Source organism: Schistocerca gregaria, chromosome 2 (genome assembly GCF_023897955.1).
Source record: "Schistocerca gregaria isolate iqSchGreg1 chromosome 2, iqSchGreg1.2, whole genome shotgun sequence".
Lineage (NCBI taxonomy): Eukaryota > Metazoa > Arthropoda > Insecta > Orthoptera > Acrididae > Schistocerca > Schistocerca gregaria.
In genome coordinates, this window is record NC_064921.1 from 510,456,809 (window position 1) to 510,481,703 (window position 24,895).

At 44.5% G+C, this 24,895-nt stretch overlaps 1 protein-coding gene across 2 annotated transcripts in view; it reads left to right on the forward strand.

Moving 5' to 3' along the window:
• Positions 1–19,024, forward strand: part of LOC126329223 (SET domain-containing protein SmydA-8-like) — a 143,386-nt gene extending 124,362 nt beyond the window's left edge. Inside the window, exons 7-9 of one of the 2 annotated variants that reach the window (XR_007562187.1) lie at positions 2,045–2,406; positions 15,618–15,993; positions 17,891–19,024. Coding sequence is in view for 1 of the 2 variants with exons in the window: in XM_049996135.1 (XP_049852092.1) it covers positions 2,045–2,406; positions 15,618–15,910 (655 nt within the window). In the remaining variant the exon portion in view is untranslated. Of the gene's footprint in view, positions 1–2,044; positions 2,407–15,617 lie in introns of both variants that reach the window. The other variant, XM_049996135.1, reaches the window with a different exon arrangement.
• Positions 19,025–24,895: the final 5,871 nt, after the last annotated feature.

The window sequence follows — 24,895 nt, forward strand, 5'->3', positions numbered from 1 at the left end:
AAAAGACGAGGGCTAATAGAAATCCGTGGGTAACAGAAGAAATATGGAATTTATTTGATGAAAGGAGAAAATATAAAAATGCAGTACATGAAGCAGGAAAAAAGGAATAGAAACGTCTCAAAAGTGAGATCGACAGGAAGTGCAAAATGGCTAAGCAGGGATGGCTAGAGGACAAATGTAAGGATGTAGAAGCTTATCTCACTAGGGGTAAGATAGATACTGCCTACAGGAAAATTAGAGAGACCTTTGGAGATAAGAGAATCACGTGTATCAATATCAAGAGCTCAGATGGCAACCCAGTTCTAAGCAAAGAAGGGAAGGCAGAAAGGTGGAAGGAGTATATAGAAGGTTTATACAAGTGCGATGTACTTGAGGACAATATTATGGAAATCGAAGAGGATGTAGACGAAGACGAAATGGGAGATACGATACTGTGTGAAGAGTTTGACAGAGCACTGAAAGACCTGAGTCGAAACAAGGCCCCGGGAGTAGACAACATTCAATTAGAACTACTGACGGCCTTGGGAGAGCCAGTCATGACAAAACTCTACCATCTGGTGAGCAAGATTTATGAGACAGGCGAAATACCCTCAGACTTCAAGAAGAATATAATAATTCCAATCTGAAAGAATGCAGGTGTTGACAGATGTGAAAATTACCGAACTATCAGTTTAATAAGTCACAGCTGCAAAATACTAACACGAATTCCTTACAGACGAATGGAAAAACTGGTTGAAGCGGACCTTGCGGAAGATCAGTTTGGATTCCGCAGAAATGTTGGAACACGTGAGGCAATACTAACCTTACGACTTATCTTAGAAGAAAGATTAAGAAAAGGCAAACCTACGTTTCTAGCATTTGTAGACTTAGAGAAAGCTTTTGACAATGTTGACTGGAATACTCTCTTTCAAATTCTAAAGGTGGCAGGGGTAGAATACAGGGAGCGAAAGGCTATTTACAATTTGTACAGAAACCAGATGGCAGTTATAAGAGTCGAGGGACATGAAAGGGAAGCAGTGGTTGGGAAGGGAGTGAGACAGGGTTGTAGCCTCTCCCCGATGTTATTCAATCTGTATATTGAGCAAGCAGTAAAGGAAACAAAAGAAAAATTTGGAGTAGGTATTAAAATTCACGGAGAAGAAATAAAAATTTTGAGGTTCGCCGATGACATTATAATTTCGTCAGAGACAGCAAAGGACTTGGAAGAGCAGTTGAACGGAATGGACAGTGTCTTAAAAGGAGGATATAAGATGAACATCAACAAAAGCAAAACGAGGATAATGGAATGTAGTCAAATTAAATCGGGTGATGCTGAGGGAATTAGATTAGGAAATGAGACACTTAAAGTAGTAAAGGAGTTTTGCTATTTAGGGAGTAAAATAACTGATGATGGTCGAAGTAGAGAGGATATAAAATGTAGACTGGCAATGGCAAGGAAAGTATTTCTGTAGAAGAGAAATTTGTTAACATCGAATATAGATTTAATCGTCAGGAAGGCGTTCCTGATAGTATTTGTATGGAGTGTAGCCATGTATGGAAGTGAAACATGGACAATAACTAGTTTGGACAAGAAGAGAATAGAAGCTTTCGAAATGTGGTGCTACAGAAGAATGCTGAAGAATAGATGGGTAGATCACATAACTAATGAGGAGGTATTGAATAGAATTGGGGAGAAGAGGAGTTTGTGACACAACTTGACCAGAAGAAGGGACCGGTTGGTAGGACATGTTTTGAGGCATCAAGGGATCACAAATTTAGCATTGGAGGGCAGCGTGGAGGGTAAAAATCGTAGAGGGAGACCAAGAGATGAATACACTAAGCAGATTCAGAAGGATGTAGGTTGCAGCAAGTACTGGGAGATGAAGAAGCTTGCACAGGATAGAGTAGCATGGAGAGCTGCATCAAACCAGTCTCAGGACTGAAGACCACAACAACAACAGTGTGTAAGCTTAGGGACAGATGACCTTAGCAGTTAAGTCCCATAAGATTTCACATACATTTGCCTCCATCTGAGGGAAAGAAGCTGGCAGTGCGGTCTGTGCAGGAACGTATGGCGCTGCTCCGACTGCGGGCGGTCGTTCTGCGGCGGCATGGCTCGCTGCGCGCTGTGGTGCGCGCGCGACGCCGTGGAGGCGGCGCTGGAGGCGGCGGAGGCGGAGGACGAGAGCGGCGGCGCGCGCGTGCTGGAGGCGGCGCTCCACCGGCTGGGCCACAGCCTGGCGCCGGACCACGCGCTCCTGCTGCAGCTGCGGCACCACCTGGCCGGCCGCTACCGTGCCGCCGCCATCGCCGCCTCCGCCACCGGCGCGCAGCTGCCGCGCAAGCTGCTCGCCCGCCAGGTGCAGCTGTGCCGCGGGCTGCTGCCCCTGCTCGCCATCGTCGAGCCCGGCATCTCCAGGCTCAGGGGTGAGCTACACTCTGATGAATATAATTTTTTTTTCACTTTTCATTCCCTTCTCTCATGGAGGAGGGAGGGCTGTTCGAGGGCTTGTTGTATACCCTGTCACCCATTGGGTGTTACATTTTATTTCTAGTTTACATTTATTTACACTACTGCCCATTAAAACTGATACACCGAGAAGAAATGCAGATGATAAACGGGTATTCATTGGAAAAATATATTATACTAGAACTGAGATGTGATTACATTTTCACGCAATTTGAGTGCATAGATTCTGAGAAATCAGTACCCAGAGCAAACCACCTCTGGCCGTAATAACGACCTTGATACTCCTGGGCACTGAGTGAAATAGAGCTTGGATGGCGTGTACAGGTACAGCTGCCCATGCAGCTTCAACACGATACCACAGTTCATCAATAGTAGTAACTGGCGTATTGTGACGAGCCAGTTGCTCGGCCACCATTGACCAGACGGTTTCAATTGGTGAGAGATATGGAGAATGTGCTCGCTAGGGCAGCAGTCGAACATTTTCTGTATCCAGAAAGGCCCATACAGGACCTGCAACATGCGGTCATGCATTATCCTGCTGAAATGTAGGGTTTCGCAGGGATCGAATGAAGGGTAGAGCCACAGCTCGTAACACATCTGAAATGTAACGTCCACTATTCAAAGTTGTGACCGACACGTGTAACCAAAGGCACCCCATACCATCACGCCGGGTGATACGCCAGTATGGCGATGACGAATAGACGCTTCCAATGTGCGTTCACCGGGACGTGGCCAAACACGGATGCGACCATCATTATGCTGTAAACAGAACCTGGATTCATCCGAAGAAATGACGTTTTGCCATTCGTGCACCTAGGTTCGTCGTTGAGTACACCACCGCTGGCGTTCCTGTCTGTGATGCAGCGTCAGGGGTAAACGCAGCCATGGTCTCCGAGCTGATAGTTCATGCTGCTGCAAATGTCGTCGAACTGTTCGTGCAGATGATTGTCGTCTTGAAAACGTCCCCATCTGTTGACCCAGGGATCGGGACGTGGCTGCACGATCCGTTACAGCCATGCGGATAAGATGCCTGTAATCTCGACTGCTAGTGATACGAGGCCGTTAGGATGCACCACGGCGTACCGTATTACCCTCCTGAACCCACAGATTCCATATTCTGCTAACAGTCATTGGATCTCGACCAACGCGAGCAGCAATGTCACCATACGATAAACCGCAATGGTGATAGGCTACAATCCGACCTTTATCAAAGTCGGAAACGTGATGGTACGCATTTCTCCTCCTTACACGAGGCATCACCACAACATCTTACCAGGCAACGCTGGTCAACTGCTGTTTGTGTATGAGAAGTCGGTTGGAAACTTTCCTCATGTCAGCACGTTGTAGGTGTCGCCACCGGCGCCAACCTTGTGTGAATGCTCTGAAAATCTAATCATTTGTATATCACAGCATCTTCTTCCTGTCGGTCAAATTTCGCATCTGTAGCACTTCATCTTCGTGGTGAAGCAATTTTAATGTCCAGTAGTGTATTTAGTGCAATGCACGGCACATTTCATGTTGACAATAAATTTGAATCTTTCATTTTGGTATTACAACTTGCAGCATTCATTGTGAAACTTGTGCATTGACACTGTTCTGTCATGACAATTTTGCATCGTACAATAATATTACTTAGAAATATTTTTGCCCTTTTAATGTTATCATTTTCTACAATTTAAATATGATAATTCATACATAATGTATGGAAAGGTGGGAGAGCGACAGGAGCGGGGTAGTTTGGGCTCAACTTATTCCTAGTGTGGGGTGGATAGTACTGGTTGATATGTAGGTTGTTATTTACTGTTTACAATTTTTTACAATTTTTTATTTATGATATTCAGTTTGTTAGAGCTGGAAATAGCTCCTTGAGAGTTCTTGGTCGTGTGTTTGTTCTAGTGTTGCATATGTTGCAAATGTGTGTTCATGCGTGTGCGTCCATGTGTGTGTGTGTGTGTGTGTGTGTGTGTGTGTGTGTGTGTGTGTGTGTGTGTGTGTGTGTGTGTGTGGCCTGGTGCGAGTATATGCATGTTTGTATGTGCTTCAGTTGTCGAGTTGGCTGTGAGTGGTTTCAGGACTGGGGCTAGGTATTGGTATGTGTTTGCAGTGTTCAGGGCTATTGCGCTGGAAGAGGTGATGTATTTATTTTAGTTTTCGTCAGGTTCTATGGTTGGTGGAGATGAGGTCTTCCATCTCAGGCCTTTTGTTCAGTATGTTCTGCCTTCCGCGCTCGACGCTTGGCCAGCCTGGTTCGGAGACGTTCTGTCTTGGTTGTTTCGTAGACCCCATTGCTAGGTGTGATGCTGGGCAGTTTGGCGACATTGCTCAGGGATCTCTTGTCTGTGCTGCATGGTCTGTTTGCTATTTCGGCATGTATGCCTCCCAGGGGGCTGCCGCATACTCCAGAACGAGGCTAACGTAATTTTTGTAGGTGTGGACTGCGGTTTCTGTGTTAACTCTTTAGACTAACGTACCATAGTGGATATTTTGGAACATCATGACTGTACCTTTATTGGGTGTAAATACAAATAACTTTGTGACTAGTTACTTACGAAATGTTTGTTTATTCCCATTAACAAGTATTAAAACATTTTCAGGCTCGTCTTCAGATAAGGCATGCAGCAGTTACACGATGATGTTTTTGTATCATGCTGGGTACTGGCAGCTGCCTCTCTGTCACAAGAAGATGCAAACACTTTAATACAAGGTCGGCTACGAAGTGCCAGACCGCACGCGAACCCGATGTCTGGGCCACGTGCGGCCGACGCTCGGCCTGTCTCGGCTTTTCCTGGTCCTTCTCAGAAGTACCCAGTACAGCGCTGCAAAATTTGCAATATTGCGGTGCAGCTTTTTTTCAGTCGATACTACTCTCTTCAGTCTGCCAGAATAGTGGTGTCAGCACTGTTAACCATTCACCGTTTTTTCACAGGTTCCGTCAGAAGCCTTTAAAAATGAATGGAAACGACAGAAGAGAGGTATGAGAACTCTCAGTGTCTATTATGCAACTACATACTGGAAATTTGTTATGATGCGACATTACAATACCAAGCAAAAAGAATTCAAAGATTTACACTGAAGCACCAAAGAAGCTGGTATAGGTATGCATAATCAAACGCAGAGATATGCAAACAGGCAGACTACGTCGCTGCGGTCGGCAAATCCTATATTAGACAACAAGTGTATGGCGCAGTTGTTAGATCGGTCACTGCTGCGGTCACTGATAGGACATGATTTACTATAGACAAGTTAAACAACTGAAATAAATCGAATCCAAACAAGTTCACTGCAGAAGAAGAACAAAGGACGTAAAATGGCACAAGTTTTGTTTGTCCTTTGTATGTTCCAAGAAGGCTGCACTGTCCTAACACAGGGATCTTTTGACCTGAATAGCTAGTTAATTCAACATTTGCGGCACGCTACGGAGGTGTGCCCAGCAGTTTGTAAGTGTCTTGATTGATCAGTGAAACTGCAGCTGCGGTATCGAGCTGGAATGGTATCACTTTGCCGTTAACGTCCAAGCCTACAAAAAGTTTATTGTCCTGCTGACGACAAGAGCGGCTGTCTCGTGCAACGTGAACTCACACTGGTACCGAATCACTTGCGACTTGACGGGAGTTCCAGCGATGTCGACGCACACTATTTTTGGGACGAACACAGTCACTGTTAGAGAGAGTGGCACTGGGCGGAGTGGAATGAACTACACGAATTTCCATGGGCGAAGTTTCGAGGGCCTGAGTATCCTTGGTTCGATTCTGATTCCGGCGCGAAGCAAAGGGCCTGGAACGAGTTTGAGCTTCCGATCGAAGCTTTTTCTGGCAAACACTCTGAACGTGTCCTCTTTTATTACAATAAAAGCAAATAGCTTGGCGTGACGGGCAATTCTCACGCGAATGTTTAGTAGCACACCGCGGGCATGATTTGATCACTGCATTTGCTTGCCGGCGCGGCACACGTGGCTGAGAGCCTGGCGACAGCGGCGCGGTCGGGCGCGAGAGCTGTTTACTGCTCCGTGCAGCACGCCCGGCGGGCCGGTTAACCTGACACACAGCTGGCGAAGTATCAAATGATTCCTGAGCAAAGTTAAGTGTGTCCTGCCGATCCAGTATGTCCATCACTTGTTGAAGGTTTCAAAATCTGTTCCCTTATACGAAACGTTCTGTGCAATTGCATTACATACCATAGTATCTGAATAAGGCAGTACACATTGACACTCAAAAGCACAATCCCTAGTAAGGCCTTGCAAGGTTGCAGCCCACTCCCGATTAGTCTGACCTGCCGTACGTTTTGTACGAAATATGCATCTGATTCTTTGAAATATGCATCTAATGCAGACAAAATTTCTTTGTAGGACAGAATTGCTACGTCGCGTCGGGGAAATAATTTGACTATCACACGGTACGTTTGGACGCCAACCGAAGACAACAAAAATGGCTGCCGCTCGTTACCTTGAATTCTGTAGGCGGCGAGATGGAATCCAAATTGGCGTGACCACTCCGTCCAGCTTTCAAGTGCAGCATCAAAAGGTCGAAAAGTTGGTGCAACAGCGTGTTGTGGCTGCGTTAGCTGTGAAGCGGCTGCTGCCGCATCGTTTTGCATCGCACATTGACACTGGACGAGCTGTCCAAGGGCATCCAGTAAGGCCTGCGTCTGCTGATTCTGTAAGCGATAAAATTCGGACAGTACATCTGGAGATTGTGGCGAAGCCATTACACAAGTAAATCAGGGCAATATAGATAACAACGCGGTTGTGCCTCGTCGCCAATTTTGTGGTTGGCATGAGAACCAACACCATGTTACTAGAGGAGGCCGAAAGGCACGCGTTTTCGCTCACGCAGGCTGGCGTGATGTCTGGAACAGGACAAGGAAATTAGAATTTTCGAAAAACGGACGTAGCTGGTGGAATACTTAACTTTAATCCATTAATGACGAACGTCGCTCTTGACGGTACATGAGTCACAATATCAATAGTAACTGAATATGGCGCCTTGCTAGGTCGTAGCAAATGACGTAGCGGAAGGCTATGCTAAACTATCGTCTCGGCAAATGAGAGCGTATTTTGTCAGTGAACCATCGCTAGCAAAGTCGGTTGTACAATTGGGCAAGTGCTAAGAAGTCTCTCTAGACCTGCCGTGTGGCGGTGCTCGGTCTGCAATCATTGATAGTGGCGACACCCGGCTCCGACGTATACTACCGGACCGCGGCCGATTTAAAGGCTACCACCTAGCAAGTGTGGTGTCTGGCGGTGACACCACAGTATCGAGCGGATGGAATGAGACAACGTCATGAATCCATGGTCTCAGCAGGGGACTGTTCAAGCTGGTGGAGGCTTTGTAATGGCATAAGGCGTATGTACCTGGAGTGATATGGGACCGCTGATGTGGGTAGGTACGACTCTGACAGGTGACACATACGTAAGCAACCTGCCTGATCACCTGCATCGGTTCATGTCCATTGTGGATTCCGGTGGACTTGGTCAATTCCAGCAGGATAATGTGACACCCCGCTCGTCCAGATTTGCTACAGGGTAGCTCCAGGCACACTCTTCTGAGTTTAAACGACTCTGACAGGTGACACATACGTAAGCAACCTGCCTGATCACCTGCATCGATTCATGTCCATTGTGGATTCCGGTGGACTTGTCAATTCCAGCAGGATAATGCGACAGCCCGCTCGTCCAGAATTGCTACAGGGTATCTCCAGGCACACTCTTCTGAGTTTAAACGACTCTGACAGGTGACACATACGTAAGCAACCTGCCTGATCACCTGCATCGATTCATGTCCATTGTGGATTCCGGTGGACTTGGTCAATTCCAGCAGGATAATGCGACACCCCGCTCGTCCAGAATTGCTACAGGGTAGCTCCAGGCACACTTTTCTGAGTTTAAACGCTTCCGCTGGTCACCAGGCTTCCCAGACAAGAACATTATTGAGCATATCTGGGATGCCCTCCGCCCCCTCGTACTCTTACTAATTTATGAACATCCCTGCAGGATTCGTGGTGTCAGTTCCCTCCAGAACTACTTCAGACATTCGTCGAGTCCATGCGATGCCGTGTTGCGGCACTTCCGAGTGCTCGCGGGGGACCTACACGATATTTGGCAGGTGTATCAGTTTCTTCGGCTCTGCAACGTTGTTGACAATGAAAGAGCAAAGAATTACAATGGTCAACAGACAGTATTCATTGTTCTGTACATCAAATAGCACTTTGTGTTTAAGTTTCAGGTGCTTGAAGTAATTAGTCGCACGAATGATAAAATTTCTGAAGTCGCATGAGTTAGTACCCTGTCAGCTGCAACAATTTTCGATGAAATTGAACGAAGACTGTGGAGACTTCATACATTACTGCAAAGTACGTTGGTTAAGTCAAGGGCGATGGCTGGAACGATTTTTCTATTTAAAACCCTCTGCTGTTGAATTTATGAAGGCAAAGGACGACTGGTACGAAAATTAGAACATCCGGGATTGATTGCGGACGTCACATTTTAGATAGAGTTGACTGTAAACGTCCCACAGTAAGACTTTGCAAGTAAGGAACAACTTGTTTCTGTTTTGATAGGGACGCATTTAAGAAGAAAATCGTATTGTAGAAGTGAAAAACTCTGACAAAAAAACACAGTCCAGTTCCTTAACCTCACTGGCGTTAAAGAAAGAGGGAGTTTTGAAGCATGCATTGGGATATTGAAAGAAATACACGGGTAGTTCTCTAAACGTTTTAAGGAGACTGCTAAACATCTGTTTTCGAGACTGTTTGCGTTTCAGTTGAAAGCACACATGTGCCTGTGCAGATGGAATTGACTGTTCTGCAGTGTAATTCCCATTTTAAAGACAAATGCTTCTACGCTAGAACTGTCCAGGATGTCTACATTGTTTTCCTCAGGAAGAGCTTCCACGTTTCCATACTGAGTTAGCAAATGTGATAAAATATTTCGATCAACGTATGTTCCTAAAGAGCCGTTTTTCGATTATGAAACTAAATAATTCACGATTACGTGGCAGCCTGAGTACGAAACTCTGTGAAACTGTCTGCATTTGTCAGTATGCTGACAGTTTGTACCAGATAGAAATTGCATTATGTTTTCAGCGAGCCAAAGATAATTAAGTTATACTGAAAATTTGTTTCGTTTGTAACCGGTGTTGTTGATAGACACGAAATATGAAACCAAGTCGTACGCATTGCAACTGCATTGTCATCTAAATGTAGCGTGATCGCAGTTTGCTCCTCTCCCCCCTCCTCACACTCAGGCAGTGTGGCGTGGCGATGGGAGAAGTTTGCCGTGAGCACCGTGGTTCGTGAGCCAGGGACAGCTCACGGGCCGAATTCTTGGACGCTGCTGTTTTAGGTATCGCCTTATGTATTTACTATATATCTTGAGAAACGAATTTCTTTACTCGCTACGGCAGTGTGCGGAACACTAGTGTCAATTTCCACATGGAACCTTCCATTTTCATTGTCTATCAGCCAAAGAATTAACCATTATTCAATTTAAAAGCAGAGTGTCACCAGAAATCCGCCAGCATCCACCATGGGCTGTACTGCTGATATATACTACAAACTCGAAATATATTTCGCTTGAAAGAGTTCATGACTTTGTGTACATAAAACAATTGTTGTATCGTTAGGTATCTTGATCTAGACTAGAATCCCTTCATTTCAGGATAGCAATTAAGCCCAGTGTAGTCAGTTTTCTGTTGTGTTTATTCGTCTCTGTCTTCTCCTACAGTTTTCGCTTGCTACAACTCACTCTGTTAGCATATAAACTATTTTCTCAAGGCTTAAAACATGCCGAGTCATCATGCCTCTTTTCCTAAGCCAATGTTTGCCATATATTTTTCTCGTCGCTGTTTCTTCAGTTGTAATCAGGAGCTCACCCTACGAAAAACACTATTGACACCGAAATAAGTTCAACGATCTTACAAAGCAATATGAGGACCCAATAACATCCTCTACCGCTATTTCGGCAATATTAGATGGTGATGAACAAAATTCTATACTACTTCTTGCAAGGTACAGCTGTCAATACTTCAGATGCTCTAACCATGTAACAGACATGTTCAGTACTGCAGGGAAAAACCTTTTATATCAGTTAATTTTACACTCTAGGTTTCGATCTGAGAAATGACTTCACGTACTTGAAGAATGCTGCGAGAGGCCGCCACAGAGTGGCTAAGTGAGATCATAGCAACCACTTCTGTCCACGGAAGAGGAATCCCGTTGAATCAGTTCCTCTAAGGAGACAAAAAATCAAATAAATGCATTATATGGAAAATATCGCAAAACTAAGGAGGATGAGCAGTGAAGGTAATAGTCATTGCGGCATTTCTATCTAAGAATGTGTACACGGTGACTTATTCCAGGTATGTGATACTGTTCAATGGCAATTAGAGGGCTAGTTGCAGACTGAGAAACTTTCGGCCATAGGAACGGATTTGTGTCTATGGGATGTAAAGTATTTGTTTCTGTGGTATTGCTCGACTCTCCTTTTTGTAACTAATTATCCCGGGATTTTTTTTTTATGCTACGAGCGTATTGTAAGGAACAAGACGGGAAGATGAGTCGAGATTTATGCCGATACATATTTTGTTCCACTAGCGACATTAGGCACTCCGACTGAGCGGATAATTACAGATCTCAGATCAAAGATGTAGCAGTGACGAAGAATTAACCTTATCTTACAGTCAAACTGGAATACAATTTAGTGTACAGGTTGTTACGGGTATAAGGGCAGATATTTTTACTAGTGACTGAGAACACAGTTTACTGAACAACATTACATCAGTATTTACCTCATTTGCAGACTAATAATTATAGCTATTAAGAGTAGTATGGTAGTACCTCAAAGTGCATGTAGCAAGAGCAGCCATTAATTCTTATTTTCCTAGGGCAGCAGGCCAGGGTTTAAGTGTGGATGTATGGATACAAAACTGTTAATCTGTATTGACAGGCGTAGTCCACTTAGTGGTGCAGCTGCTATCATGCAGAAAACGTCAGGTAGTAAATTACGTTACGTGTTTCTAGGAAGACAGACGAGGATAAAAAAACAAGTAAGACACTGAAGTGGGTACATATTGCGTTGCCAGTGATCACAGTATCTTCACTTAGACCCGACAAACCCTGTATATGGGAGCGTAGGTGGTTGATCTTGGTCAGATATTAAAAAGATGCTTTTTGTCAGCATGATGTAAATGTCGTGCAGTAAATTTGCGTGCATATAGAATGAACCACGTGTACAATAGGAGCCAACATTATTTAAACTTTACAGAAGGAGGAAGGAGTACGACAACAACACATTCAACTCTAGTGACTGTGCAGCCATCCACACGCACAGTGAACCCACATTCTATATTTCCACTCATATAAGTGGACGTATTATGACTGACTCTCGACTGAAAACAACGCCAATGCTACTAGATCAATATAGTCACCTAAAATGGATTTATGGTCCACACCAGTGACTTCCACATACACTGAAACACCAAAACTTTATGACCATCTACTCTCCAGAGTATTAGCCCACCTTTGGAATGCAATATACCGGACATGATTCTACGTGGCATGGATTCTACAAGTCGCTGGTGAGTGATAGGTCTTAGGAAGCATGTGGCTCCAGATGTCTACGCATAGGTCACACAACTCCCTTAAATTACTGCTCAGTGGTCTGTGAGAGGGCCAACGGCAGCGGTAACCAGTTCACGTTAGATCACCGAAGTTAAGAGCTGTCGGACTGGGCTAGCACTTGGATGGGTGACCATTCGGTCTGACGAGCGCTGTTGGCAAGCGGGGTGCACTCAGCCCTTGGGAGGGAAACTGAAGAGCTACTTGGTTGAGAAGTAGAGGCTCCGATCTCGTAAATTGACAAACGACCGGGAGAGCCATGTGCTGACCACATGCCCCTCCATATCCGTATCCAGTGATGTCTGGGGGCTGAGTATGACACGATCGGTAACGTTGGGCATTCATGGTCTGTTCGGGCTGAGTTTAGCTTTTAGCGCTCTGTGGGAGGGTACTGGCGCCTGTTAACTACCTAGATAAGTTCCAACCGGCTGATTTGGTGTCCAATGCATCAGGGTGACTTCGCTGTCATGTTCCTCAAATCAGTATAGCACGGTTCTGGTCTTGTGATACGAACCGTTATCCTGCTGGAAGATTACATCACTGTCGGGAGAAACATCAAACACGAAAGAGTGCATGTAGCCCGCAATAAAGTTCAGGCAGTCAACGACTGGACTGGTGCCTTCGTTTCTCTACTTGATGTCCCACGAAAGTCCTGGTGAACGTCCCCCACTGCATAAGCATTTTCTGAAAATTATTTCGAGCAGTTAGTTAATGAGCTCACGAGAATAGTAGACGGTTGTGAAAACACACTTGACCTCTTCGCAACAAATAATCCTCAGTTAATAACGAGCATCAAAACCGATACAGGGATTAATGAACACAGGGTTGTCGTAGAGAGAATGAATAATGTGATCCCCAAATCGTCCAAAAATAAACGAAAAATATACATATTCAAAAAAGCAGATAAAAGTTCACTTGACGCCTTCCTGAGAGACAATCTCCACTCATTCCAAATTAATAATGTAAGTGTAGACCAGATGTGGCTTGAATTCAAATAAATAGTATCGGCAGCAAATAAATCAACAATCGACGGAGCTGATCCTCCTTGCTATACAAAACGGGTTACAACACTATTGCAGAAACAACGAAACAAACATGCCAAATTTAAACAGACGCAAAACAGGCGCTTCAGTCCGGAACCGCGCAGCTGCTACGGTCGCAGGTTCGAATCGTGCCTTGGGCATGGATATGTGTGATGTCCTTAGGTTAGTTAGGTTTAAGTAGTTCTAAGTCTAGGGGACTGATGACCTCAGATGTTAAGTCCCATAGTGCTTAGAGCCATTTAAACCATTTATCAAGGAGATACTGGTGCCTAATAAAACACCCAGAGATTCTGCAGTACAAGGAAAAACAAAAGGCAACATTAAAGTTTTACTGATAATTCAGAAAACAACCACCTCTATAGCAACGAGTCACAAGAACATCCTTTTGATTTGTTGAACCCCGATTTATAGACGACACAGTCTATCGAGGTATGCTGAAGGTCTCCATGCTTTCAAAAAAGTAAAAAGTCTGTCTTCATGTATGCATTGTCCAATGCGTTCCTGTAAAGCCAGGTGTCTGGAGCTGTTTTGAGAAGAACATTTCTATCTCTTCAGTAGTAAGACTCCGATGAATAAGTTTAGCAAGTCAGAAACGTAATGCACTGCTTTTGGCGAATAATCTGCTGTCTGTGTCCGTGTGAAGTTAGGAATTATGAAGAGTAACTAGTGGCAAGTTAGAATCGTTTTGTGAAGCAGGCTCGGATAGTGTAAGTGGTAGTGGATCGGCTACAAAAAGCTGGGATCCACGTTGCAGTATAGATTTCTCATACAGTATTAACTTGGCACAAATGTTGAATGTGTCTTAATTTAATGTGTGTTAGTGAGCAACGCCTCAACTAGGTTATTGGTATTTTTTATCTTTTGTTCCATCATGGTAGGATCAATCTTCATTCAAGATTTAGCAATTATTTTCATTGTTACTCAGCGTACAGCGACCTTTCCTATCGCCTTTTCACTAAGAAAGGAATGGCATATGCACTACCTGTCTGTGAATAACGTAAACTTTATTATATACGAGTATATTACATCATTTTAACCATGTGTGGAGTGTTTCTGAGATGGGAATGGGCCACTAGCACAAGTGTGCGATAACCTTCTAGAAACTGTTCTCAGACTTCTCTAAGTGCTGCATCACCATCCACTGATGCATCAAGCAGATCCGATGCACGTCTGCCTCACTATCCTCCTTTCCTAGCTAGCACACAGGGCATTAAGCCATAAAAGTCTTGCCAGCTATTAAATATCCAGACTATTAGTGGACACTAATATGGGGTGTTTTCACCCTTCGTCTATGTGACGGCTTGTATTGTGTTGTGGACAGCTTCAGTATGGTTACTGAATATTTGTGGAAAAATGGCAACTCCTTTCTCCGTCAAGAATGTAAATCAAAGTAGGTAATGATGTAGGAGGCTGGTGTGTGGAGGGAAACCGACTGTCTCATGCAGTAAATGTGCCATTTGGTTGAGGTCTTGACTCTGGGCAGACAAGTCCGTTTTAGGAATGTCATTGTCTCCAAACAATTGTCTGACAGATTCTAGTTTATGACAGAGAGCATTCTCATGCTCATACAATCAATCATCATCTCTGGACTGTTCGTCTAACGTATACAACACATAATGCTGAAAAATATGCTCACATCCCTTCGCATTTATCATTTTCTTAAGCACAGTCATGGAACCACACCTTACCCACGAAAAACATCCACATACATAACACCACCTCCTCTTTATTTCACTGTAGGCACTCCAGATGATGCCAGGTAACATTCTCCAGGCATTCGCCAAACCCAGACCCCTTCAATGGATTGCCACGCGTTATACCGTGATTCATGACTCCAAACCGCCAGTTTCCAGTCATCCACTGTCCAGTGGAGTCACCCATTACACCACTTGAAGCGTCACTTAGATATATAAGGAGCTGATCGACCATTGTACGCATTCTTTTTAAAACCCCATGTACAGTCGTTGTGCTAACTGGAATGCTAGTAGCACTTTGGAACTCGTGAGTGATTCTTCTGCTGATTTCATGCAATTCTTCACAACCACCCTCTACAACACCTGACAGACCCTGTCCGTCAGTACTTGCGATCGATCTAGTATTGCTTTAGTTGTGGTTGTTACCTAACCTTTCCACTTCAGTCACATCACCAGCAATAAACTTGGGCAGCTTTTGAAGGATTAAAATGTACCTAATGGACTTATTAGCCAGGTTATATCCAACATTTGAAGTCACTGAGCTCTTCTAGCCGATCCATTGAGCTGTTACTGCTTCTCTACCGCCTACTCAACACTCTCTCGTGACGTCTAGTAGTCAGTTTCGCATTATATGGGGGTGTCTGGGATATTTTTGATCAGATAGAGAATTTGGTGAGAAGGTCATTTCACTCACCTTCCAACATCACTTGGGGTTTTTTTGGGGAAATTGGATGGAAATTAGTTGTAGAGTAATTGCTCTTCCAGTGGTAGCTCGATTTTTGGAAACAGCTGTGCTGAGTGGCGTGCTCGATATTGCAGGCATCGCACTGTACGAGCTGCAGGGACCTCTGGCGGAGCTGGCTCGGCGCGAGCACGCAGCCGGGGAGTTGAACCTGCAGCAGCTGGTGGAGCGGCTGGAGGAGGCGGAGGCCGCGCTCAAGGAGGCGCTGGCGGCGCTGCTGTTTGAGCCCGCGCTCTCCCCAGAGGGCCGGCTGGCGCGCGCCGCCATGCTGGAGCTGCGCGACTTGCGCCAAGAGATCCACGACTTCAGGAGGGAGGCGCAGCCGCGGCCGAAGCACCCGCAGCGCAAAGACAGGCTCCGCCACAAGTAGCTGCCGCTCAATGCGCAGCATCGGGCTGCCTACCGCCGCCATACTGATAAGTTTTTGTGGGAAGACTTTGTTGCTTAAATTAGGTGAATGCCAACTCCACTAGCAAACTTGCAGATTCCTGCCAAATTAAAAGAGCGTACCAGAGGGGAGGGCTCAGTTCTCCGTATTAGTCTTTCATTACAAAGATCATGTGTCAGGAAGTTTCATTAAAATGCACACTCTGTTGAAAAGTGCAGCTGTTACTTGTACGAAGCTCTCAGAAAGCGGCAAAGCCATTATTTTCAGATAAATCTCCTGTAGGAGAATTTTAAGAGGTAACTGAAAGAGCAGTGCAGAGATACTTCCAGATTAGATCCTCTAGATGGGCTTAGCATATTTCGATTGTTCATATGTCCCCCAAAAGGCCAAGGTACCAGGTTGAATCTCCAACTGGAACTCGGTTTTTTTCCACAGTAAAATTTCATTCCAGCAAATACTTCACTTCAGAGTGGAAAATTCATTATGACAACTTGTAACATTAGTCTCAATGGCGGTTTTGACACATTGTACCATACTCCTCAAGACACTAATTATACTGGAGATTCAACTTGATCTGCAACTGCCAACAGCTGCCCACAACTCATGCAGACTGGTCAGAGCTGAGTCCAACAGGATCACATATCGCTTGATGGAGCCAATATTGTGCTCAACAAGATTCAGCCTTAATGATCTGAAGGGGGCCGTACAAACACTCTCATAGCTGTGGAGTGTTTCTGAAACCCTTCTGCTGAAGATAATATTTCATGCCAGATTAAGAATATAAAGAAAAAGATGCATGTAACCTGACAGTATGGTACGCTGATGAGACGTCGGCAAACAATGAATGTAGCCCATAAATTAGCTGACCTCTGTTATCAAGAAATTGATGTCTAAGGTAGTCGACTCTAGTGGCCTCAGTTTTCCTTCGTTCAAGCATCACAAGATACATTCTTGACAAAGTAATGGGTGAAAAGACAGTGCTTGCATAACTTTGTAGATGGAATATTCCACGCCATTTGCATTTAGCGTTATATGAGTGTGATTTATTGATGGAGGCAGGGAATGGAGGATGACAATGAAAATTTGTGTATCTGATGACGACTGAATAGGCTGCTCCTTCCCCTTTTACTTCTGATGTCTTTTCTGTGGGAAAGATCATAATCGTCAGAATGCAATACACATGTATACCACACAAACAATTCGACATTTACTGCAAAGATGTTATGAACAGAAGAAATGTGTACGATTAGAGTTCAGCAATAGCGGAGCTATTAGAGTATGGGGACGAAGACCTCCATCGTTCTTCTTAAGTAAACAAACTGGTCAGTTGCCCTAGCTTTCTTATGTAGACAAACTGCTCACTTGAACCCTAGTTTTGTTTATTTAGGTCTTACTTAATGGGCAATAACTGTCATAATTATCATTACAATTTTCATAATTTGTAGCCAACGTGGCAGTTGAATAGTGTACTTGTGCTCATGCTTACCCAGGTATCCAAAAGTTGTAACTGTCGTCATAAAGATGGTAATGCATGATTTAAAAATGTCACCTCCCTTCCTCCACTTACGCACTGTGCTCCCATTGGTCTAGCACCCACCGCTGCTGCCCTTAGTGTCCCCAGAATCCTGAGAGGGGGCTTGGCATTCTTGGTCTATAAATTGCTGAAGCAACAGCACCACTTTGAAGCCTCAGACATCGTCCTCCATTTACAAGGAGAACAAGTCGAAGAAAAATGTTTCATTCAAATGTAATTATTAATTATTCCATCTCTCTCTCTCTCTCTCTCTCTCTCTCTCTCTCTCTCTCTCTCTCTCTATCTCATTATTACATTAGTATTATTGCTATTATTATTTGTCATTTGGTAATATTTTAGTAATTTTTATTTGTCCTGTGTTGGAGTAGACTCCCAATGATAATGCACTCGAGAAGCTCGGCTTATGGCAGCTATTCGATTTTCCACAGCACTTACCAGATTTGTCGAGCTTCAGGGCTCCACCACCTGTTTCATTCAACTTCGAGGCTCCAGCACAGCAGCAACGACAGTAGCTGTAACAGCAGCAATGGTCTGCAAGCAACACATTGCAGGGCGATATAAGAGAACATCTTCTCTGACCATGTTTTAATTAACACCATCGTTGATGTAGACATCACCACATGTGCAGTTACAATGGCACACAGCGCATATAAAGTGTTTCTACTCGCAGTTATGTGTAGTCTAAATGTGAGTGGCAGTAAACATGTAGTTGGGCACGTCCTCTGGTCATGAGTTCAGTACTCAATTTAGTGGTAAGAGTGTTAGGCCTTCATCAAATGTGGTAGTTTGTGAGAATTTCTCACAGGCAGCTTCTCTGTTCAATAATCAAACTGCATTCCCTGTCTTATTGGGCTGTCACACAGTGTTTGTCAGTGACTATCCAAAATAATTAAAATTTACAATGATGAGGATAGGTTAACTTAGTGTGTGCTGGTTCTGCCATCCAGTGTTCAATGAATGATCGTGTCTGGTGGTGAAATTATGTGTACAGATTTTTTTAGCAATGTTTGATGTGCACTTTCAAAGCAGACTAATGAGAACACTTCTGGAATATGTTCACAAAAAACATTGAAACATGTTGTGATGCTGTATGCAGCATATATTGTGCATCACTGCTACCTGATGTGGGCAAAGAATGTGACTATACTTATCTTCGCATTCTCCAGAAAGTTATCTGAAATGAAAAGATAAAATAATTGACCTGTACTTTATTTCAGGTAAATATGCAGTGCCTTTGTATTTCAACCAATAGCTTACTTGCACTAAGACAAATAAATGGGTGCCTCCATTCCCAACTGACTCTAAGCTACATAACGGCTATGCAATTTTATGTGCATTTTGACTAGCCAGTAAATGTGATACATTTTTGTAGATAAAAAGATCAAGAGAAAATTATATGTATTTGATAATTTCAACTTTATTCAATAGATATGTAGTAATTCTTTTGTTCAGAGATATATAGCACTGGCTGTAAATTACAAAGATATATTTTGTTTTATTTTATGTTTTCATGACTAGATACTAATGATTAGAAAAAAACATTACACAGTCCATTTCACAGACATTAATGACTAGAAACTTTCTTCTCACTACTACCACATTTCCCACGCTGGTCGAAAATAAATGTCATTTTTTCTGATCTAATATTGGAGAAAATCTTTTTGAGATAGGTGAGTAGTATAAGATGTTCTTTTTGGTACACACTGAGGTGAAAAAAGTTATGGGCTATCTCCTAATATCGTGTTGAAGCGTGTTTTGACCAGCATAATGCAGCATATCGACGTGATATGGACTCAACAAGTCGTTGGCAATCTGCTGCAGAAATATTGAACCATGCTGCCTCTACAGCCATCCACAACCGCGAAACTGTTACCAGAGCAAGATTTTGTGCACGAACTGATCACTTGATTATGTTTCGTAAAAGTTTGATGGGATTCATGTCAGGCGATCTGAGGGGCCAAATCATTCGCTTGAAATGTCGAAAATGTACTTTAAACCAGTTGCGAACAGTTGTGACATGGCACATTGTCATCCATAACGATTCCAGCGTTGTTTGGGAACATCAACTCGATTAATGGCTGCAAATGGTCTCCAAGGAGCTGAACATAACCATTTCCAGCCAATGATCGGTTCAGTAAGACCAGAGAACCCAGTCCATTTCATGTAAATACACCTCACACAATTAGGGAGCCACCACCTTGCACAGTGCCTTGTTGACAACTTGGGTCCATGGCTTTATGGGGTCTACCCCACACTCAAACCATACCATCAGCTCTAAGCAACTAAAATTGAGACTTATCTGAGCAGGCCACGTTTTTCCAGTCGTCTATGGACCAACTGGTATGGCCCCGAGCCCAGGAGCGGCGATGTTGCCCTGTTAGCACAGGGATTCGCGTCGATTGTCTGCTGCTATACAACATTAATGCCAAATTTCACCGTTCTGTCCTAATGGGTACATTCATTGTAATCCCACATTGATTTCTGGGATCATTGCATGCATTGTTCCTTGTCTGTTAGCACTGATTATGCATACGTCACTGTTCTCGGTCATTAAGTGAAAGCCTGGAATGTGGTTCTCTCAACACACACTTGACACTGTGGATCTCAGAATATTGAATTCCCTTAAAGTTTCTGAAATCGAATGTCCCACATGTCTATCTCTAACTACAACTCCGCATACACAATCTGTTAATTCCTGTCATGCAGCCATAATCACGTTGGAAACTTTTTCACATAAATCACCTAAGTAAAAATGACGGCTCTGTCAATGCATTGTATTTTATATTTTGTGTTTGCAATGCTAACACTGTCTGTATAAGTGTCTGTGTCTATCCCATGACTTTCCTCACCTCAGTGTATATGTTTTAATGTAGTTATCAGTTTCTTCATCTATGACAACAGACTTAGTATTTTCAAATGGGAGATGAATAGAAAAATACACTCCTGGAAATTGAAATAAGAACACCGTGAATTCATTGTCCCAGGAAGGGGAAACTTTATTGACACATTCCTGGGGTCAGATACATCACATGATCACACTGACAGAACCACAGGCACATAGACACAGGCAACAGAGCATGCACAATGTCGGCACTAATACAGTGTATATCCACCTTTCGCAGCAATGCAGGCTGCTATTCTCCCATGGAGACGATCGTAGAGATGCTGGATATAGTCCTGTGGAACGGCTTGCCATGCCATTTCCACCTGGCGCCTCAGTTGGACCAGCGTTCGTGCTGGACGTGCAGACCGCGTGAGACGACGCTTCATCCAGTCCCAAACATGCTCAATGGGGGACAGATCCGGAGATCTTGCTGGCCAGGGTAGTTGACTTACACCTTCTAGAGCACGTTGGGTGGCACGGGATACTTGCGGACGTGCATTGTCCTGTTGGAACAGCAAGTTCCCTTGCCAGTCTACGAATGGTAGAACGATGGGTTCGATGACGGTTTGGATGTACCGTGCACTATTCAGTGTCCCCTCGACGATCACCAGAGGTGTACGGCCAGTGTAGGAGATCGCTCCCCACACCATGATGCCGGGTGTTGGCCCTGTGTGCCTCGGTCGTATGCAGTCCTGATTGTGGGGCTCACCTGCACGGCGCCAAACACGCATACGACCATCATTGGCACCAAGGCAGAAGCGACTCTCATCGCCGAAGACGACACGTCTCCATTCGTCCCTCCATTCACGCCTGTCGCGACACCACTGGAGGCAGGCTGCACGATGTTGGGGCGTGAGCGGAAGACGGCCTAACGGTGTGCGGGACCGTAGCCCAGCTTCATGGAGACGGTTGCGAATGGTCCTCGCCGATACCCCAGGAGCAACAGTGTCCCTAATTTGCTGGGAAGTGGCGGTGCGATCCCCTACGGCACTGCGTAGGATCCTACGGTCTTGGCGTGCATCCGTGCGTCGCTGCGGTCCGGTCCCAGATCGACGGGCACGTGCACCTTCCACCGACCACTGGCAACAACATCGATGTACTGTGGAGACCTCACGCCCCACGTGTTGAGCAATTCGGCGGTACGTCCACCCGGCCTCCCGCATGCCCACTATACGCCCTCGCTCAAAGTCCGTCAACTGCACATACGGTTTACGTCCACGCTGTTGCGGCATGCTACCAGTGTTAAAGACTGCGATGGAGCTCCGTATGCCACGGCAAACTGGCTGACACTGACGGCGGCGGTGCACAAATTCTGCGCAGCTAGCGCCATTCGACGGCCAACACCGCGGTTCCTGGTGTGTCCGCTGTGCCGTGCGTGTGATCATTGCTTGTACAGCCCTCTCGCAGTGTCCGGAGCAAGTATGGTGGGTCTGACACACCAGTGTCAATGTGTTCTTTTTTCCATTTCCAGGAGTGTATATACATTTCTACATTAATAATTCTGGGACAGCTAGCAAAAGGGAATAAAATAAACTACACACACTAGTCACATTAATGTGAGCATCGCCTATGTTCGACGTCAACGAACAATAAATAGTCACAGACAGCAGGTGGCAGCACTAGCAGTGGGGGGGGGGGGGGGGTATACAAGGCATGATGAGGAGATGCAGAAAACAGCGCAGTCGCTGTCACAGTGTGGAAACAAAGTGATTTATCTGACGTCCACAACGGCACGATCATTGACTTTGAGGCCAAGGCTGGAAGCATTTCCGGAATCGTGATTAAAATATACCATGCAAGGCAAAATGGTGTTATCCAAAGTCAGCGCTGAGACATCTGTGGTGCACCAAAGGCCATAGATGATAGGGATGAATGATGTGCAAGTGACCGCCCACATGAACCAAGGGACTACCAACAATGTCTCCTCAATGACAGTTGACCGAATGTTGTCATGTAAAGTGCAACACAGCGTGTGTCTGGTTCATGAAAGTATGCTGCCTGCTGAGCATCACCGATGAAAGTTGTAATTTGGACGCCAGTACCGCAGCTAGACGTCCACTGAATGGTGGCAGGTGATGTTTCCAGATGAATCACAGTTTATGTTCCATTGGATAGATAGCCATTGGTGTGCACAGCATTAAACTTCTGAAAGTGGACATCATGCAACAACCGTTGGAAGGATTCATGTTGGATGGCATTCCCTGGGTTATCTGTCAGCAGGACAACACAGTGTATCACACAACTCAGAGTGTATGTGCATGGTTTGAAGAGCACCAGGATGAGTTTACCCTTCTCCTCTGGCCGCCAAACTCCCCAGATCTAAACCCAATCAAGAACTGTGGGACAAACTGAGTTGGCTGTTCATGCCTTGTATTCTCAACTGAGAATCATAGTATAACTGTCAATAGCACTGGAGATGGCATGGCTCCAGACCCTGTTGGTGTCTTCCAGAACTTCACTAACTCTCTTCGTGCCCATCTCAAAGCAGTTTGTGCTGCAAAAGTTGGTTATTGAGCATTTAGACAGGTAGCCACATAAATGTCACTCAACAGCCATTATACAACACATACATAGACATATACACTCACATACTCAAATATATGCATAGTATACAGATATTATATACAATTTATATGCATGGTGTACAGCCAACCCCATACATGCAGGCATATAATATACATATTTATATACTATGACAAGTGATTGATTCAAGTATTCCACATTCACTCACACACACACACACACACACACACACACACACACACACACACACACACACACACACACACACACACAACATCCATTATTTACAAATAAATACCCATTCACACACTCAAGCGAATAGTATGAGTATGGGAGAGTCTCAATCCCTGCTGCAGACATGAATTTTTACCATCATGATGTGTCAGACTGATTTTAAGTTGCAAAAAAGTTTACATCATATAAACCTCTAGGTCTCACAATCGAATGCTCATTTCGTGCACCGTATGTAGAGAAGAAGAAGAATCATCACCAGGTAGCATTCACTTCAAGTAATCATTAATTGAGAGAGCCAGTGAGACTGTGTGACACATCCGTAGCCTGCCTTCGGGTGGCACCTGTTTCTGTAAGGTACACATACATTTTGGATGTAAGATCCACAAACTCCACCGTCTCCAAACCACTCGCCTTGTCTTTATCAGGCCAATAACCTACTGATTTTGAGGTGTAATATTATAAGGCTTATTGGCCACATATCAAGACAGGTCGAACTCTTCTGGACTGTACCTAATTACTTCATATGAATCAATGTCTTTCACCCGGTAGATGAAACACTCTGCATCCATAAAAAGTAAATATGAACCAGAATCATAGAGAAATCGGTGCATGTGGAGTTTGGAAAGGTCCAATACATACATACCAACCTAACAGGTTTCGTGAACTTTATCAAAACCTTAGCCATCAATATATTCCTTCTACCAGAGTGACTGCTTGAAGGAGATGCTGCAGGTGAATGTAATTAGTTGCACTTCCAAGCTGAGACACTGCTGGAAGTTTCTACAGTTCATATAGTACTTCTGTTTTCCTGCAGCATCATCATCGTCAGGCTCGAGATAGAACCGCTGCATGGGAGTAGGCACTCCAGACGTAGTGGCAAGTCGCTGTGCACATCGTGAAGACTAGCAGGATGTGCCAGGTCTACCTCCACCACACTCGAGAATCGGCTGCCACACCCATGAAATCATTGGATCTGTGGATGCCTCCACTGGATAGCCATCAAGTCTCTCCAGCTGGCAGATATTGTTGGTTGGTGTACTTGTATAAGCTGTTAAGACGAAGCTACACGATGTAAGTCTCGTCCCCAGATGCTTTGAACTGTCCATCCATTCATGGGTTACTCATGTTAACACACATATGGACACATTATCAAAGACTCCTATGAACCTCACGTTCGGAAAACAGTAGCATGTCAACAGCAGTTAATAATTCAATGTCGACTCATAACCTTTTCAACACTGCATTCCATCAAAGCCCTGGCACATTGCAATAGAATGTAGGATTCAGAGTTTACGTCATCATGCATACTTTTGGAATTTCTCAAATATATCTGCATATATTCGTACATTGATGTCCATATATAGCTTTGCATACTCCAATAAATCATAGATGTTGCATTCCTGCCCAACATTCACCACATGCTCATATTCTGCATCCGTTATGGCATTGCCTGTAAGGTTATTGGTGAGTGCAGTTATGTTGGATAATGTGGTTTTGTTGAGTCTCTCTATTGAATCCAGGTACTGATAAGGAAAGACCCCCCCCCCCCCCCCTTATTCATCATAAGCTGAAACTTTGCATCACCAGGAAATACAACTCTAGCAAGATATGTGTTCTCCTGAAGTACTGTCTAAGCAAGCTTCTGGAGTGGTGCTTACAAAAATCTAGATGAGTCCACGAACCGTAAGTTAATGTTTGGCGTTGTCTCATTGAAGAACGAAATGTATTTCTCAATGCTCTCAGACAGAACGCTAAGCTGATCGTTGCACAAACTGAATCACCTAAGTGCTCA